General features: G+C 37.1%; 1 protein-coding gene across 1 annotated transcript; it reads left to right on the top strand.

Moving 5' to 3' along the window:
• The first annotated feature begins 461 nt into the window (after nt 1-461).
• On the top strand, nt 462-10,673 carry LOC145787896 (uncharacterized). Its single transcript, XM_082599734.1, has 3 exons — nt 462-549; nt 5,072-6,667; nt 9,680-10,673. The coding sequence occupies exons 1-3, from the start codon at nt 492-494 to the stop codon at nt 10,027-10,029; spliced, it is 2,004 nt and encodes a 667-aa protein (XP_082455860.1). The 5' UTR covers nt 462-491; the 3' UTR covers nt 10,030-10,673.
• The last annotated feature ends 3,139 nt before the right edge of the window (nt 10,674-13,812 follow it).

Below are 13,812 nucleotides of genomic sequence, written 5' to 3'. Positions count from 1 at the left end.
TGCTTTAATTTGTTAAGTTACAGTAGCATAACTTAGTTAAGCAGTTTTTCAATAAATTAGGCAAATAGTACTTTTTAAAAATATTCAGGATAATCTTGTTTAGAGCTATCCTGGCCATACTAACCGGCTACACTGCATGTAGGCTAGACTATTTCTTTATACATTATAAACAAATTTCTACAATGAGGTTACAAAATGAAAAGTTTCAATACATTGAAAGCGAAAGGTAGCAAATCGATTTTTGTGTGCACCTCTAAAGCAATCGCAGTTAGCTATATTTCAGGCAAACTGTTTCTGACAAAAAATCTGTTTTGCAGCGTATGGTAGATTGGTAGTGGTAGGTCCATTTAACATTTATAAACCAGGTTGTCAATTCACCTTTTCGGTCTGGTCTGGTAATTGACGTTATTGCTGCGTTAGACGTAAACTTACGTATATTACATGCAAATGTACGTTTTTACAGAATATAAGGCCTGTCTGTCTCTATTTAAATGAAGCAAATGCATTCCTATTGTTTCTTTTTCTTTGTTAGTGCTACAATTTGTAAAGGTAAGAAAATTTTGTTGTTTTTCTTGTTGTACAAATCAGGCCAACATTGTAGTTGAATACATGATTTGCATCAACTTTAAAAGTATTAAACCAAACGCTGAAGTACAGTACCGGTAACATAGCCAATTTATTATATTCAAAGTGTTCATGTACAGTAGGCTACATTATTACAGTCGTCCTGATCGTAGAAATACGACAAATATGCAAAACCAAATAAGGCTTGATAAAAATTTTAACTCATTCGTTTTGCTAACACTTAACTCTACGGATCGTATAGGTAAAAAAAAATTAAAACGTGTTTTTAAAAACACAAATAAAGGTGCAAAATTTAGTAAAGTTTTATTGAATTTGTATATTTGCGAGTCGGTTCAACGTTGTCAAAGCTTTAATTCAGGGCCACTCCCAGAGTTTGAAAGGGGCGCAGGGGTGATAGGCTAATTTGTTGAAGCTCTTTGCCACAAAATGTTAGAAACGATTTGGTTATGATATCAGACTTGCGTACCTGCATAAAAATCGGGTTTATAAGTAGCCTACTTACAGTGGCGTACGCAGGGAGGGCATTTGGCCATGCCCCCTCCTCCTTCAAAAACGTTGACTTTTATTAGAGTTGTGGTTGTGTAGTGCAAACATGTTATTGTTCAAGAGTGGTCTTGGGTAGCAGGACCGTATTAACTGGCCCTTGTACCCCCCGGGTGGATCACGCCTGTTTAGGGGTTCACTGAATTCAGTTTGTTTAATGTGTTTTTGGCTATTTAAAAGAAAAAATGTTGTAAATATTGCTACATAAGCTTGATATTCAATAGCTTAAATTACGCAAGGCCCTATTTCCCGCTTCCAAAACTCCGGTTAGTGGGCCCACGTGTCTGTTTAGGTGCCCATCCATATTCATATTTAGTTGGTGCAACGTTTATTGGGAATTTTAAATAAAAAAAATGTGACAATACTGCTACAAAAATTCGAATTTCATAGCTTAGGCTGCATCCATTGGATTTGTATTGATCATCATTTGGAATGAATATTTTAAATCAGCGAAACCACTAAATCTATGTTATTTTGTTATAGTTTAAAGAAAAAATAATACTACGCTCGCTCGCGCTTTCTTGAAAAATGTGTTTCAACGGTTGATACCAGCATAAGACTTGTCCAAAATTAAATGCTCGTGAAACGACGAAAATATTTAATGGCATCCAGAAGCGTTGACCGGGATCATCCAGCGTATATTTTTGCATTCGAGGCGATCTTTTTAATTCAAAGACTTTTTAAGAGGAGGAGGCTTGCATAAGAAAGGAAACTCCACGTCGTCAAATTTTTGTAACTAACTTGCAAAGATCTGCTAACTTGTGGTCTTTGCTAACTTGTTAACTCTGCTAACTTGTGATCTCTGCTAACTTGTTAACTCTGCTAACTTGTCATCCCTGCTAACTTGTTAACTCTGCTAACTTGTGATCCCTGCCAACTTGCTAAAGTAGGTTGTTTCGCATTCAACCCAGAATCTTCTCTTTTTTGAAGACAAACACTGCGTTATTCTTTTTCCTAGTTGTTAGTTTTTTTATTTCAAGAGTGATGTAAATACATGTTTTAAAGACGACCTTTTTCATTGCTAAATCATTTTCAACTGTCCTGTAAAATCTTTTAGTTATTTTAGTTGAACTCCATACCTGACTCCATAGCCCTTTGCATTGTTATGTAGTCAAAGATGGAGCTCCAACAGATTGTGAAGTCAGTCTAATGTTTTGATCCGAATTCACAACCTTTAAAACATTTTAGGCACCTTTACTAAAATGTAGAGGCTCATTAATGAATTTCGGAGGGAGTGAGGACGAGATGGTGCTCTCACAGCTCTGTAGGGTGGACCTTCTTTTTCGTTATATAGCCTATGTTCAAAGTGCGATAATTTTTGTGCATAGTACGGTACCTGAATAAATTTCATTCGGTATTTAAATTTTCACAACGTGGTTCGATTCAAGCTTTAATCTAAAGAAATAGTTTGTTAATCAAACTTAATAAAGTTTTTACTTATCCGTTTAAGCCTAATGCCATGCTTTTTATATTCACATATTTAATAATTCTATCCAAACGTGCAGTGACATACGCAAAAACCGTGATTAAACTTTGGTCAGACTAAAAAGTATCATAAGGCTAAGGCTACTCTTGATTTTTAAAAAAATGTCAAGTTATATCGAACGCTCCCCTCTTCGAGCACGAAAATCCTGCGTACGCCACTGAACGTAAGCTTGCAATGCGTGTGGTTCATTATAGGTTGAGTAAGCTAACTACGTTGTCTACGTGAAACATTATATATGCGACGTCAAGAATGTTATATCAATTTTTTGTTTTCAATACAAAATCTATTTAAATGAGTAAATTAATTGTTGCAAACTAAAAAATTATCGTCTATGCAAGCTGAGTGTGGTAGTCTAATCTTATACAATATGACATCGGTTATTTTTAGCAAATGAGAACTTTTTCAAATCGTTTTAGTTTCGATTAGAAAAAAAGATTGTAATGGCCTCCCCCTTGAGAAAACCATGCGTAGCCTACGCCACTGCCTACACATACCCAACAAACACGAGTCGCATTTTAACATAGTCAGAAGTTCACGATTTGAATCACAGATTTTTTAAAATAAACATACTCATGTGCGAATTTATTACGCAATCAGTTATTAAATATTATTTATACTAAAAGACTATTGTCTGCTGCTAAAGTATATTTCATTTGGTGATTAGCATTTCTGTGTAATATTTTTAGGGCTAATTCGTCCCAATAGATCAGTTGGTAAAGCACTCGACCTAATGAATAAAAAATAAAAACAATAAACAACAACTAGATCATGCAGCCCTGCTTTGAGTTTGAGCAACGCCCCGCCCTCCATTCAGCGGTACTTAGTTGCTGGAATAATTCACAGACAACAGCAAGCGAAAACTGATTCTGTCAACCTCGGTGACCGGACCTGTGTCAGTAGGTCAACTCCTCTATAAGTATGGTAGCCTACATGAAACTGGCGAGATTAAACCTGCACAGGAGCTTTCTGATTTCAAGAATAAGTATTCCTACAAGCAATAAAACTCAATTTGTAGTTGCAACATTTTTTGAATGTTTAATAAACGTTGATCAGATGTAAGTTAACCCAGTTTTCTCACCTAGATAAGTGGTTTGGTTTGGTTTTGAATCTTTATCCTCAGACTGACAAAGCCTTGATTGGTTATTCCTGGTAGTTTCGCATATTTGTAGAGGGTCTTGAGTCTTGACGTAGGGCCGGTTACCGAGAATTATTCCATTCACTAGGTGCCGCTGAATGGTGAGCAGTCCTGAAATGCGTTATTCAAGCGCACACCTCGAGAGTCGAACCAGCGCCGCGTGATCTTGAGCTGGGCGCGTAACCACTGAGCTAACGGGGCGGACCGGGGCGGCTAAAGTGCTTTTCAACCCGTGGAATGGTATGAACTTGTGCGGATGAAATAATATTGTAGTGCGGATGACAAAGGTAGTGCAGATGACAAAGGTAGTGCAGTGCAGATGAGGCGAATGCAAATCGTCTATGATTTTTACTTTTCGTTTTGTGCAATAACACATAGCTGCAAACTATTTATTTTTGGTTTGTGCGGATGAAATTTTTGCGAAATTAAAAAGTGCGTGCTATTGTTTTAAAGGTTGAAATGCACTGACTTAGATTCATAACACTTTTCTCACAAAACATGATGAAATAGCTGTCATAAGGTGAAAGCTGACATTGGCTTAAAAGTTTCGACAAAATCGTAGCATTCGAAATAATTTTCAAATTAAAAAACAAAAACATCGGCTTTTAAATTAAAAGTTGCCGATAAAAGCAATTCGAAATATTTTGAAAACGAAAATAATTCAAAATATTTTGTTTTTGTTTTAACGCTAAACTATTTGTTTTGAATTCGTTTCATGTCGAATTAAACTTTTTGAAAGTATTTTGTTTTAATCAAAAAAATTCCGAACAATCCCATTTCTTATAAAGTTTCGGTTGTAACAAATGGAACCTTTCATTGGAATTTCTTTGGCCATGATCAGGCTCTTGCTTCCTCTTGAGAAACTCACGGGGTCGCTTCCAAATTCTTTTACAACAAACTCGATTCCACATAGAAGCACCACTTTTCTTGACAGTAAAGCTACAAATTTTACTAAGGGAATCGAACGTAACGGCTGACAATACCTCCGCACAGCAACAAAAAATGTCCGAACGGTATTTTGACAAATTGAACTGATAAAGGACGTCGCCTTTCCCTGACGCCATTTTCCTTAGAGCCAGATACGCTAAATAAAATGATGTTACAAACTGGCACGCTCTGTATGCAATAAAGTAACGCTGCTTGTCAAGCAATTCAGACTATGAACCAGAGATGAGTCGGAGTTGTAGAGTCAGAGGGATTTTGACGTGTCCGGAGTCGGAGTCAAAGAGTTGTAATCTAAAGATTTGGAATAGTAACCTATATTTTTCGCCGGAGTCCACAACTCTATACAAAACACAGTTAAACTATTTCATCAATTGCAGATGTTCTGGCTGCAAGCATCGCGACGACACCTGATGCTGCTTCCATTGAAGATTCTTTGGAAGAACAATTACGTGAAGCTGTCCTGAAAATCCAGAAGGCAGCTTTTTTAAATTTGGATTCCACAGAAACTGAATCTTCTAGTGAAACTGGTTCCGCCTTGTTTTCATCAATAAGGCCTTCAGAATCTGAATCGTCAGAAGTAGATTTATTGGTTACAGATGATTTAGAAGATACTCTTTCAGAAATAGCATCTTCAGAAACTGATTTGTCTGCCACCGAAATATCTCCAACCGTTGTTTTATCATCAGATCCTCCTGCTGCATCACCACCAGAAACTCCTAAAACTCCTGAGTCAACCACATCTCATTCACTTGATCTTCCTGTAACTGAATCTCCTTTACAAGATGAAGAAACAGATGAACACCTCATCTCACAAGAGGATGAATTAAAGAAACAGGTTTCAGAGGAAGAGAGCTCTTTTACAGAAGATTTAGAAACTGAACATGTACACTACCTGGAGGACGATGATAATGATGATGATGTTCATTCAGATTCACAGGAAGACATTTTTCTTGAGGAAAACGCAGAAACTGAGCAAGCAACCTTACTGGATGACGCTGATGATGATCCAACCTCAGAAGAAGATAGTTTTCCAGAAGATGACGTGGGAACTGAAGATTTGAGCTTTCTACTTGATGATGAAGACGATGGATCAGATTTTGATGAAGATAGCTCTTCCGAAGATGTAGAAAGCGTAAGGATGGAGACACGTCTCGTTGCCGATGGTAGCAACCCGGTGGAAGAGCAATACACTAAAGAAGAGCAAGACACAAAAGAAGAAACATTTAGAGATGATGTCAGCGATTCTAGTGAAGTTGTTTTTTCTTATTCAACTGGTAAATCTGCCAACTCAGATGCTTCGTCAAATAGCGAAGAAGACAGCGAAATGACATCAGAAACAGACGTAGCTGCAAGAACAGTGGAAAACGGTAACATAAATGCCTTTTTTGGACAAGATGCTGCTTTAAGGTCTCTAGAAAATGGAGATGTTAAAGAGGCAGTGCAACCTGATTATATCATGGAAGTTTCAAGAGTCCAAGTAAATGAAGTAGAAGATGAGAAAAAAGAATCTTTCCAAAGTGGCAGTGGTCAAGTGGCACCTCCAGGAAGGAGACGAGCACTTGAAGAAAATGGGTTAGCCTTTAACAGAAAAACAGAAATTACAAAAGAGATTCTTAACGTTGAACGTGCAGAAATAAACGGCATTCCAAGTCGCGAAGAAAATCTTCGCGTTCCACAAACAGCAAATGATCCTTCAGAAAAATTGTCGGCAGTAAACAATGAACGTGAAAGAAAAGGTCGCAGATATTTACGTGACACATTCAACGACCTCGATGAGGCTGATGCGGTTCAATTTGAAAAGTCTTTATCTCTTCTTAAAAAAGAACAAACCGATGATCAAATAGAAAGAAAGAAAATAGCACCAGAGGTGGATCAAGATCGTTTTGAGATTGAAGAAGAACTTAAAGATGAAGAAACACGTCGTTACCATAAAAAGCAAAGAAAACACAAGAAAAAGAAACCACCTTGCCACGGTAAGCGTATTTATAACAGGTTGCAACTACTTTTGATTGTGATCGCTCTTCTCAAAACTTTCTGATATAAAGTAATTTAAACAATCGATTCGGCATCCAGCGATTGACATGATAGTTTGGTCAATAAAGTTGGGGAGATCATTATTTTGATGAGGTGAGCTCGATTCCCGCCGCTTCTATTTTTTCTTTTTTTTCTTTAAATTACCAAACAAAGTTCAAAGCAAGAATCAATTCTCTGTTTGAGAGCTAGATGGGTCACAAGGAGTGCAGTTAACTGATTAATAAGAATATTGTCGTATCTTAAAGGTGCGTACCGGTGAAAACACTTCACCTGCTGCAGCGACATTCATATTACAAATACCCCCACAGCCACAGTTATTGCTTGTGGACTAATTGTAATTGCTATTGCAGAAGTGCAGGCTAGAGCACAAATTTCTATTTAATTCTCCAAGAACGCAAATCGCAGTAGTTAGCCTATATGCTTGTGCATTCACCACTAAGTTTTTGCATTTAGGCTATGCTAATATGCCTAATCTATTAAAATCGTTTTATTTAACTCACTACGAACAATTTCACTAATTTATTAACCACTTAGCCAACGCTTGCAAAGAATCTTCCCCATTTCAAATAGAACTATTACTTTTGTTGACAAATTGGCTACTGTCTTAAAATTTAAAGCAATAGGCTAGTAGCCTGCATTCAGATGCGCTTTCGTATAAGTCCAACGGTATAGTGAAATAACTTTTTAGCGAATACAAAATGTTGAGAGTAATGCGTAGCCTATTTAAGAAACACCCAAAATGATATGAATAAAGATAGTTTACAACATGTCATATATTCATGTAGTCATTAGTCGTCTATTGTCTATATCAGAGGCACCGGAAGCGGGGGGGCAGGGGGGGCGAATGCCCCCCCTGCCCTCAATTTTTCTGCAGATGGGGGGGCAGGGGGGGCAATGGTGCCCTTTTAAAGTCATGTAAGCTACTGCACATTCTGCAATATAACAATTTCTGCTATTCGCCTTAAAATTCGTTATTTTCTCGGCAGCCATCGTGGCCTACCGGGAGTCGGGAGTTCCTTCTCGGCGGCCAAATCTGCGTGCTTGGGGGCCAAAATACAAATAACGATAGCACAAGTAAATAGAATTAAACTTGCAACAATGCTAAAATCATCACTTAGCGTTGTTGAAGTCTGGGCCTGGGCGACGTCCTACAATAGAATCGTTGCACCACGCAATAACTGCTTTATCAGGATTGTAATCCAGTACTGATGCGGGACCATCTAACGACACTCGCACGAGTGTCTCCAATGTGGCGAATTTTAAAGAAGTTCGCCACTCCTCTAGAATTCTTTTTAGCAACGAAAAGCAACGTTCGACATGTGTTGACGATGACGGCAAGGTAATAAAATATGTATTTCAATGATGTGAAGGACATTACTAAAAGAAGCATAATTTTTGCAAAATAGGATAATAAAATGTTTTCCCCTCGGATGTCAACTAACCTAGTTTTCCTTTTTAACAACGATTCAATGTCCGACAACATCGAATCGACATAAAAACGACAATATTACCAGCCGATGTAAATTAGCACTTCGGATTAAGACTTTGTTCAAATATACATCGGGAATTACAAACAAGACTTACAGCGCTGGTGATCGGCTGATCGCAGATGGATATATTCCAGCAATAACAAATATTCAAGCACAATGCAACAGTGGCGATTATGACGCGCTGACCTAATTTTGCGTCACTCTTTGACACTACATATTTTCGACAGTTAATCCACGATCATTCTATTGCGAAATTAAATAATTGGCTAGAAGAGACTGGCGGCCAAACTTGGCCGATTGAGGAGGTAGCACCGGCGGTCATTCAAGCACTACTTAGCGGCCATGGCCGTAAGCTGCTTTAAGGCTTGACAGTAGGTTACATCATTATAACATAAGCTTGCCATTTTTTAGAAATGCAAATCCGGGACGCATATAAAACTGCAAATAATCTTAATGTAGGCCTAATACAAAATAATTTAATGCAACTATAATTATTTAATATGGGAAAATTACCAATATATTTAAGCCTATTTCTCCAACGAAAGCAAGGGAACTTAACAATATTTATGAGCACATGAATCAGGCCTAATAATATTTTTCAGTGCTAAGTACCTTTTTCAAAACTACAGTGTAAGATTTTGTCTTTTCATAAAATTCACTACATGTCAAATCAACATTAATTTTGCAAGTGAGGAGAGCTTTGACATTCTGTTCTAGCATTTGGCCTCTGTCATCAGACCACATATTGTTCATAATTGAAAAAATTTGTTCAACTGGTGCTGATGTCCCAGGCAAACAAAACACAATCTCGACAAGGTTTTGAAAGTTTGGAATGGTTATGTTTTTGTTAAAAGTTTACTTTTGTTCAAGAGATGTCGTTGCATTTTGCCATGATTCTTTCCTCTCACTCTTAGACATCTATTTCTTTACCAAAACGTGCTCATCGAAAAAGAAGTCGATGTTGATCATTTGCTTCTGAAACATTTTGTTGATATTTTCCCCAGACCCACTTGAGAAAGAATTGTTTAAGATGACTAGCTCAAGAATTTTTTTTTGCAAATCTCAAATTAAAAACTCCGGGACAAGTTGGTTAACCGGGCGAGATAACGGGACAAGGCCTTAAAATTGGGACTGTCCCGGCTAAACCGGGACGTATGGCAAGCCTATTATAACATAGCATAATGCCCTTCTTTGCATACCGGACACTTGTAGGCTATCATTACTCAACACATAGTGAGCTGATAGATTAGCATTATCGCTATATCTTATCTTAAAACTTGAAAAAAAATTGGCCTTTTAGTAAACAAAAGTGCCCTTTTTTCGTAATCTTGCCCCCCCAGTCAAAAATCGTTCCGGCGCCCCTGGTCTATATGCTATATCCTGGCAACTGTGATGTTGATTGTAATCCTACCTTAGCCTTAGAGTGCAATTTGGTACAAAAACTAACTCATGTTTTCTTAGGTCCCCACTGCCATTTTGGGCGCCACGATCATTATTATATTTTGCAATCGACGCTGGACAACTTTCACTTTCCGGAAGAAAAACCATTAGAGCATAGAAAGACTAAACATGAAGTAAACATCATGTACGAAGATGAAGAAGACGAAGAGCTTGATGAAGATTTAAGAAACCTTGGTAGGAGATATTCTAGTCGTGAGCAACAAAAACAAGAGCTCAACGATGAAGTTGAAGAGGAGGGAGAAATACGCAGAAAGAAAGAAGAATCTCATGGAAAGAAGGGTCAGAGAGGAGCTGATGATGATGAAGAGGAAGAGCTTAACGTTTCTCTTGAAAAACAGATGTACGCGTGAAAATAATTTTATTGTTGTTGAAGTGGTGTGAAGAATTTTCCAGCAAAAACTACAGTTTTCCAATAATCTATAGGCTAACATCTTCACTTCATTCTTAATCATTTTTTTTATTCAAAAGCAAAAAAACAATTACCCAATCGAATCGTAATTATCCAGAATTGCATCGTCAGTTTGTGGTAACTTAGCAAACTTACTTAGACAGTGATGGAAAAATTACCACCATAGTCACCTTGAAAGCAGGAATTTTGGTAGTTTTGTCAATTCTCTAAGACTGCTATAATTGGCTGTAGCACGGTGTGTGGAGTTATGCTTAATTTTTAACAATAGCTATAGTAGCTACCCATTACCGGCACAAACCACATTATAAGCACAGTTACGCAAATCACACCTAGCTACATCTTTAGTTCCATCTTTACTATGAGTTGGTCATATATCACCATTAAGCTTGCAATGAAAACTGTGACATGCAAGGTATAGCCTGCTCTTCAGTCATGCAATTGTAAAATAGCTTGCATGTATTTTCTTGCGCTTTTGTAGCTTATATACTTATTCGGTGGTTTTCACTAGGACTGTTTTCATCGATAAATTAGTCTAGATTCGACGTAAAATTTGTTTTAAACCATACGCTATCAGTCGTTAAATAAATTACGTTACTTAGTGTATGTCATGTACTCCATGTAGTGTTAAAAATAAATTTTTAATTCCGCCCGTGAACTCACACCCATAGATCAGAAGTATAAAACAAATGGGAACTTTAATGTAGGCTACAAAAGATACCACCCAGTATATCGCAGATGCGTGAAAATAGCAAGACAGTCGTCGTCGTCCTCGTGTCGCTATCTTCTATCGTTGATCACGCCTTTCTGTAAAGGAAAAGGCCTTGCCTACAAACATGAAATAATTGCACTTAAAACCACGTTATGAACACGCTCAAATCAAATCAATCTATGGTCAATAAGAATCAAAGGAATCTGCAAATCGATGTTAGCCTACGTCAGAAAAAACAAATTATTAAACATTTTATTAAAAATGTTCTCAGTTGATCAATAAATAAAAACAATAATGAAATAGCATTCTCACTCACCGAAACTTCGTCGGGCGATTCTCATAACTACTACATCAAAATTTGCATATGCACAAATAAAGTGGGAAAAACTAACTGGAAGAGGTGATCTGGTACTATGACACTTCCTCAAATGGGCGATCTACCTAATACAGAAAGCAATCACTAAAAACAAAAATGAATAGCTCAGCTTTTTTTCTCAAGTCTAAACCTTAAAACATTTGACCAGGCTAACACTCACAACACTATTTCAATAAAATTTAATTTATGTTGTGGAAACGGTTTTGATTAAACAAAGCGGCGTTCACAAATAACAACGCAAGAGCCATTACGTAACTACTTTAGCGTCAAAACAAATCAGTCAGTTGAGATCAGTTGCCTAAAAACTCTGCTTATGGCACAAGCTATCCACAAGGGTTATCAATCAGTGGGGACATTCTCTGTGAATGCTCGAAACAAAGAAAAGAATCTTTTTTTTTTGCTATGACTCAAAGTTTCTGCCTTGCATCTAGAAAACAATGATGTAATAAGGTGGCGAACTGAGAGCGTAATATATGTCATGATTTGATTTGGCTGGTTTCCGCGTTTGTGCACGCTCATGACCAATTGACCATACTGGCACGCTATAATAATTGAAAGCCGCGTTGATTCAAACAATGGATTTATTAGACTCAAAGCTTGCTGTGCACATATAATATTTCGGAGGACATATTTATTTAAGTGTTTTATTTAAAATATTTATTGCGGCACAACCTGGAATCGAACCTAGACCTAAGCGAAGCACTACCAAGATTTTTATTCAATTTGTCACTAGACTGGGTGCTGACATAAAATCACAATCTCTCGAAAACAACTTAATTTTCCGGTAGCTGGACCATACTAACAATAAAGTTAATTTATTTTTCATTTTGCAGGTATAGAATATTTTCACAGCAAAAATATCACTATAAATGAAATAGCGTAGCGCATATGGAGCTTTCAAAATAATAAATTACAGGTGTAAGTTGGCTTGAAGCTTTGGCTGGCTATAGGGCAGGGGCGTATCCTCAATGGAAGCAAGGGAAGCATTGCTTCCCTTGTCAAAATTGAAAAAAGAGAAGCTGATATTTTTCAGTAAAACGATTTCGTAATTTCTTTACCTAAATGCGATTTAGAACGGTTTTTAACTCATGCCCCCCGTATGATTTTGAAATCGGTTTTAATTTTAAAAAAGTTGGAAGCCAACGGAAGCGAAGATTCGTATTGCATCCGTTGCTCTCGTTTTTGCAATAAGAAGAAACAAGTTTGAAAGAAAGGAAAAAAGCAGAGCAAAGTTTTCGCAATTTACGTTTCTTTTAACTAATCGCTGGAAGCGATTTAAAAATTGCTTCCAGTCGCGGGGTTGCCAGATTAGCCAAATTCCGCGAATTAGTTTTTTTTTAAATAACTTTTCAAAATGCATAATAATCAATATTTCTCTAATATTGTAACCTTACCAGATGAAACCATATTCACCATTGTTCAATACATGTTCCATACTTGTTTAATACTCGTAATGTGGCGGATCAAAGCTCATCCGCTACTTTTATAGGCTAACTTGCTATTTTTTGGTCTACTTTCAGAATTATTTTTGCTACAATTTATTAAAATCCACTACAAGTTATAAAATATATATGTAAATTTTATTATTTTTGATAGAAACAGGTAAATATATCCATTTGGCCTTTTTTGTCTAATATTTTCCTTGTTTTGGCCTTTTCTTTGTATTATTTTGGCTTTAGGACTTTTTTATAGTCTGGCAACTCTGCTCTGTTGGATGTTGTGCCAGTGAGCTACGTAATGAGAAAATCTAGGGCACTGTTATGGTTATAATATCGGCCTTGTAAGCAAAAGTTTGAGCCAAATGTTCAGGGTTGTCAGATTGGAATAATTGATTCCAGATCTGGAATCAAAACGAACTGTCTAGTAGGGAAAAAAAATGTCTGGAATCTGGAATAATTTTTAGAAGCAAATTGGGATTGTTTAGACAAGTCTAGATTGTTTCGGTAATTGTCTTTTTTTCATTGCATTTAGTAGCTGCAATGCGTGCGCGTAACTTTCTGCCTTAGTTCCGTCTCTTTGATTGAAACTGTGTTGCTGAATTGCACACTCTCTGGCAGTGTGACGCAACCTAGTTAGCTGGCAGGACTTTCCGCTCACTTAACACTGGGTTGTATTTCCATATATGTTAAGTTTAGGCTACTTTTAATCTGTTATGTTTTTAGGTTGTTACAGAATGCAGTAGGCTACCGTAGTTACTGTTAAGTACCGGTACGATATTTATTGATTTTTATATTTTGTTGCATCGAAGCAGTTAGATAAGAAGTTCAAAAATCCAAGCGTATGTGAAGTTTATTGTAGGAAGAATATGGCTCTACGCAGTGGCGTATCCTGGTGGGTTGAGCAAGGGATTGAAGGGAAGCAATAAAACTCGTGGGGGGTAAGAACGTTCCGAAGGCACGCGTATTCTAGGGGGTCCGAGGGCATGCCCCCTGGAAAAATTTTGCAAAATTACACTCAAATAATGGATTATATGTAGTGCTTTCTGGAAACACTTTTAGGGTAGGCTAATATTTGTATGTACGTACGGTATGAAATTTTTTAGCAGATATACAGCGATTAACTTATTAAAGGTAGCTCTTACACAAACGGGCAAAAACTGGGCAAGGCTTCTCAGCAGGAGACAACCCTACGTACATTTT

Source organism: Aplidium turbinatum, chromosome 18 (genome assembly GCF_918807975.1).
Source record: "Aplidium turbinatum chromosome 18, kaAplTurb1.1, whole genome shotgun sequence".
Taxonomy (NCBI): Eukaryota; Metazoa; Chordata; class Ascidiacea; order Aplousobranchia; family Polyclinidae; genus Aplidium; species Aplidium turbinatum.
Note: the sequence above shows the minus strand (reverse complement) of the source record. Positions and strands in the feature narration are given on the sequence as shown.

Excerpts from the sequence above, each read along its gene's own strand:
- LOC145787896 (XM_082599734.1), top strand. The coding sequence starts at position 492 with ATGAAGCAAATGCATTCCTATTGTTTCTTTTTCTTTGTTAGTGCTACA. Across the intron at positions 550-5,071 it reads TAGTGCTACAATTTGTAAAG|ATGTTCTGGCTGCAAGCATC; the intron begins GTAAGAAAATTT and ends CATCAATTGCAG. Across the intron at positions 6,668-9,679 it reads AAAGAAACCACCTTGCCACG|GTCCCCACTGCCATTTTGGG; the intron begins GTAAGCGTATTT and ends ATGTTTTCTTAG.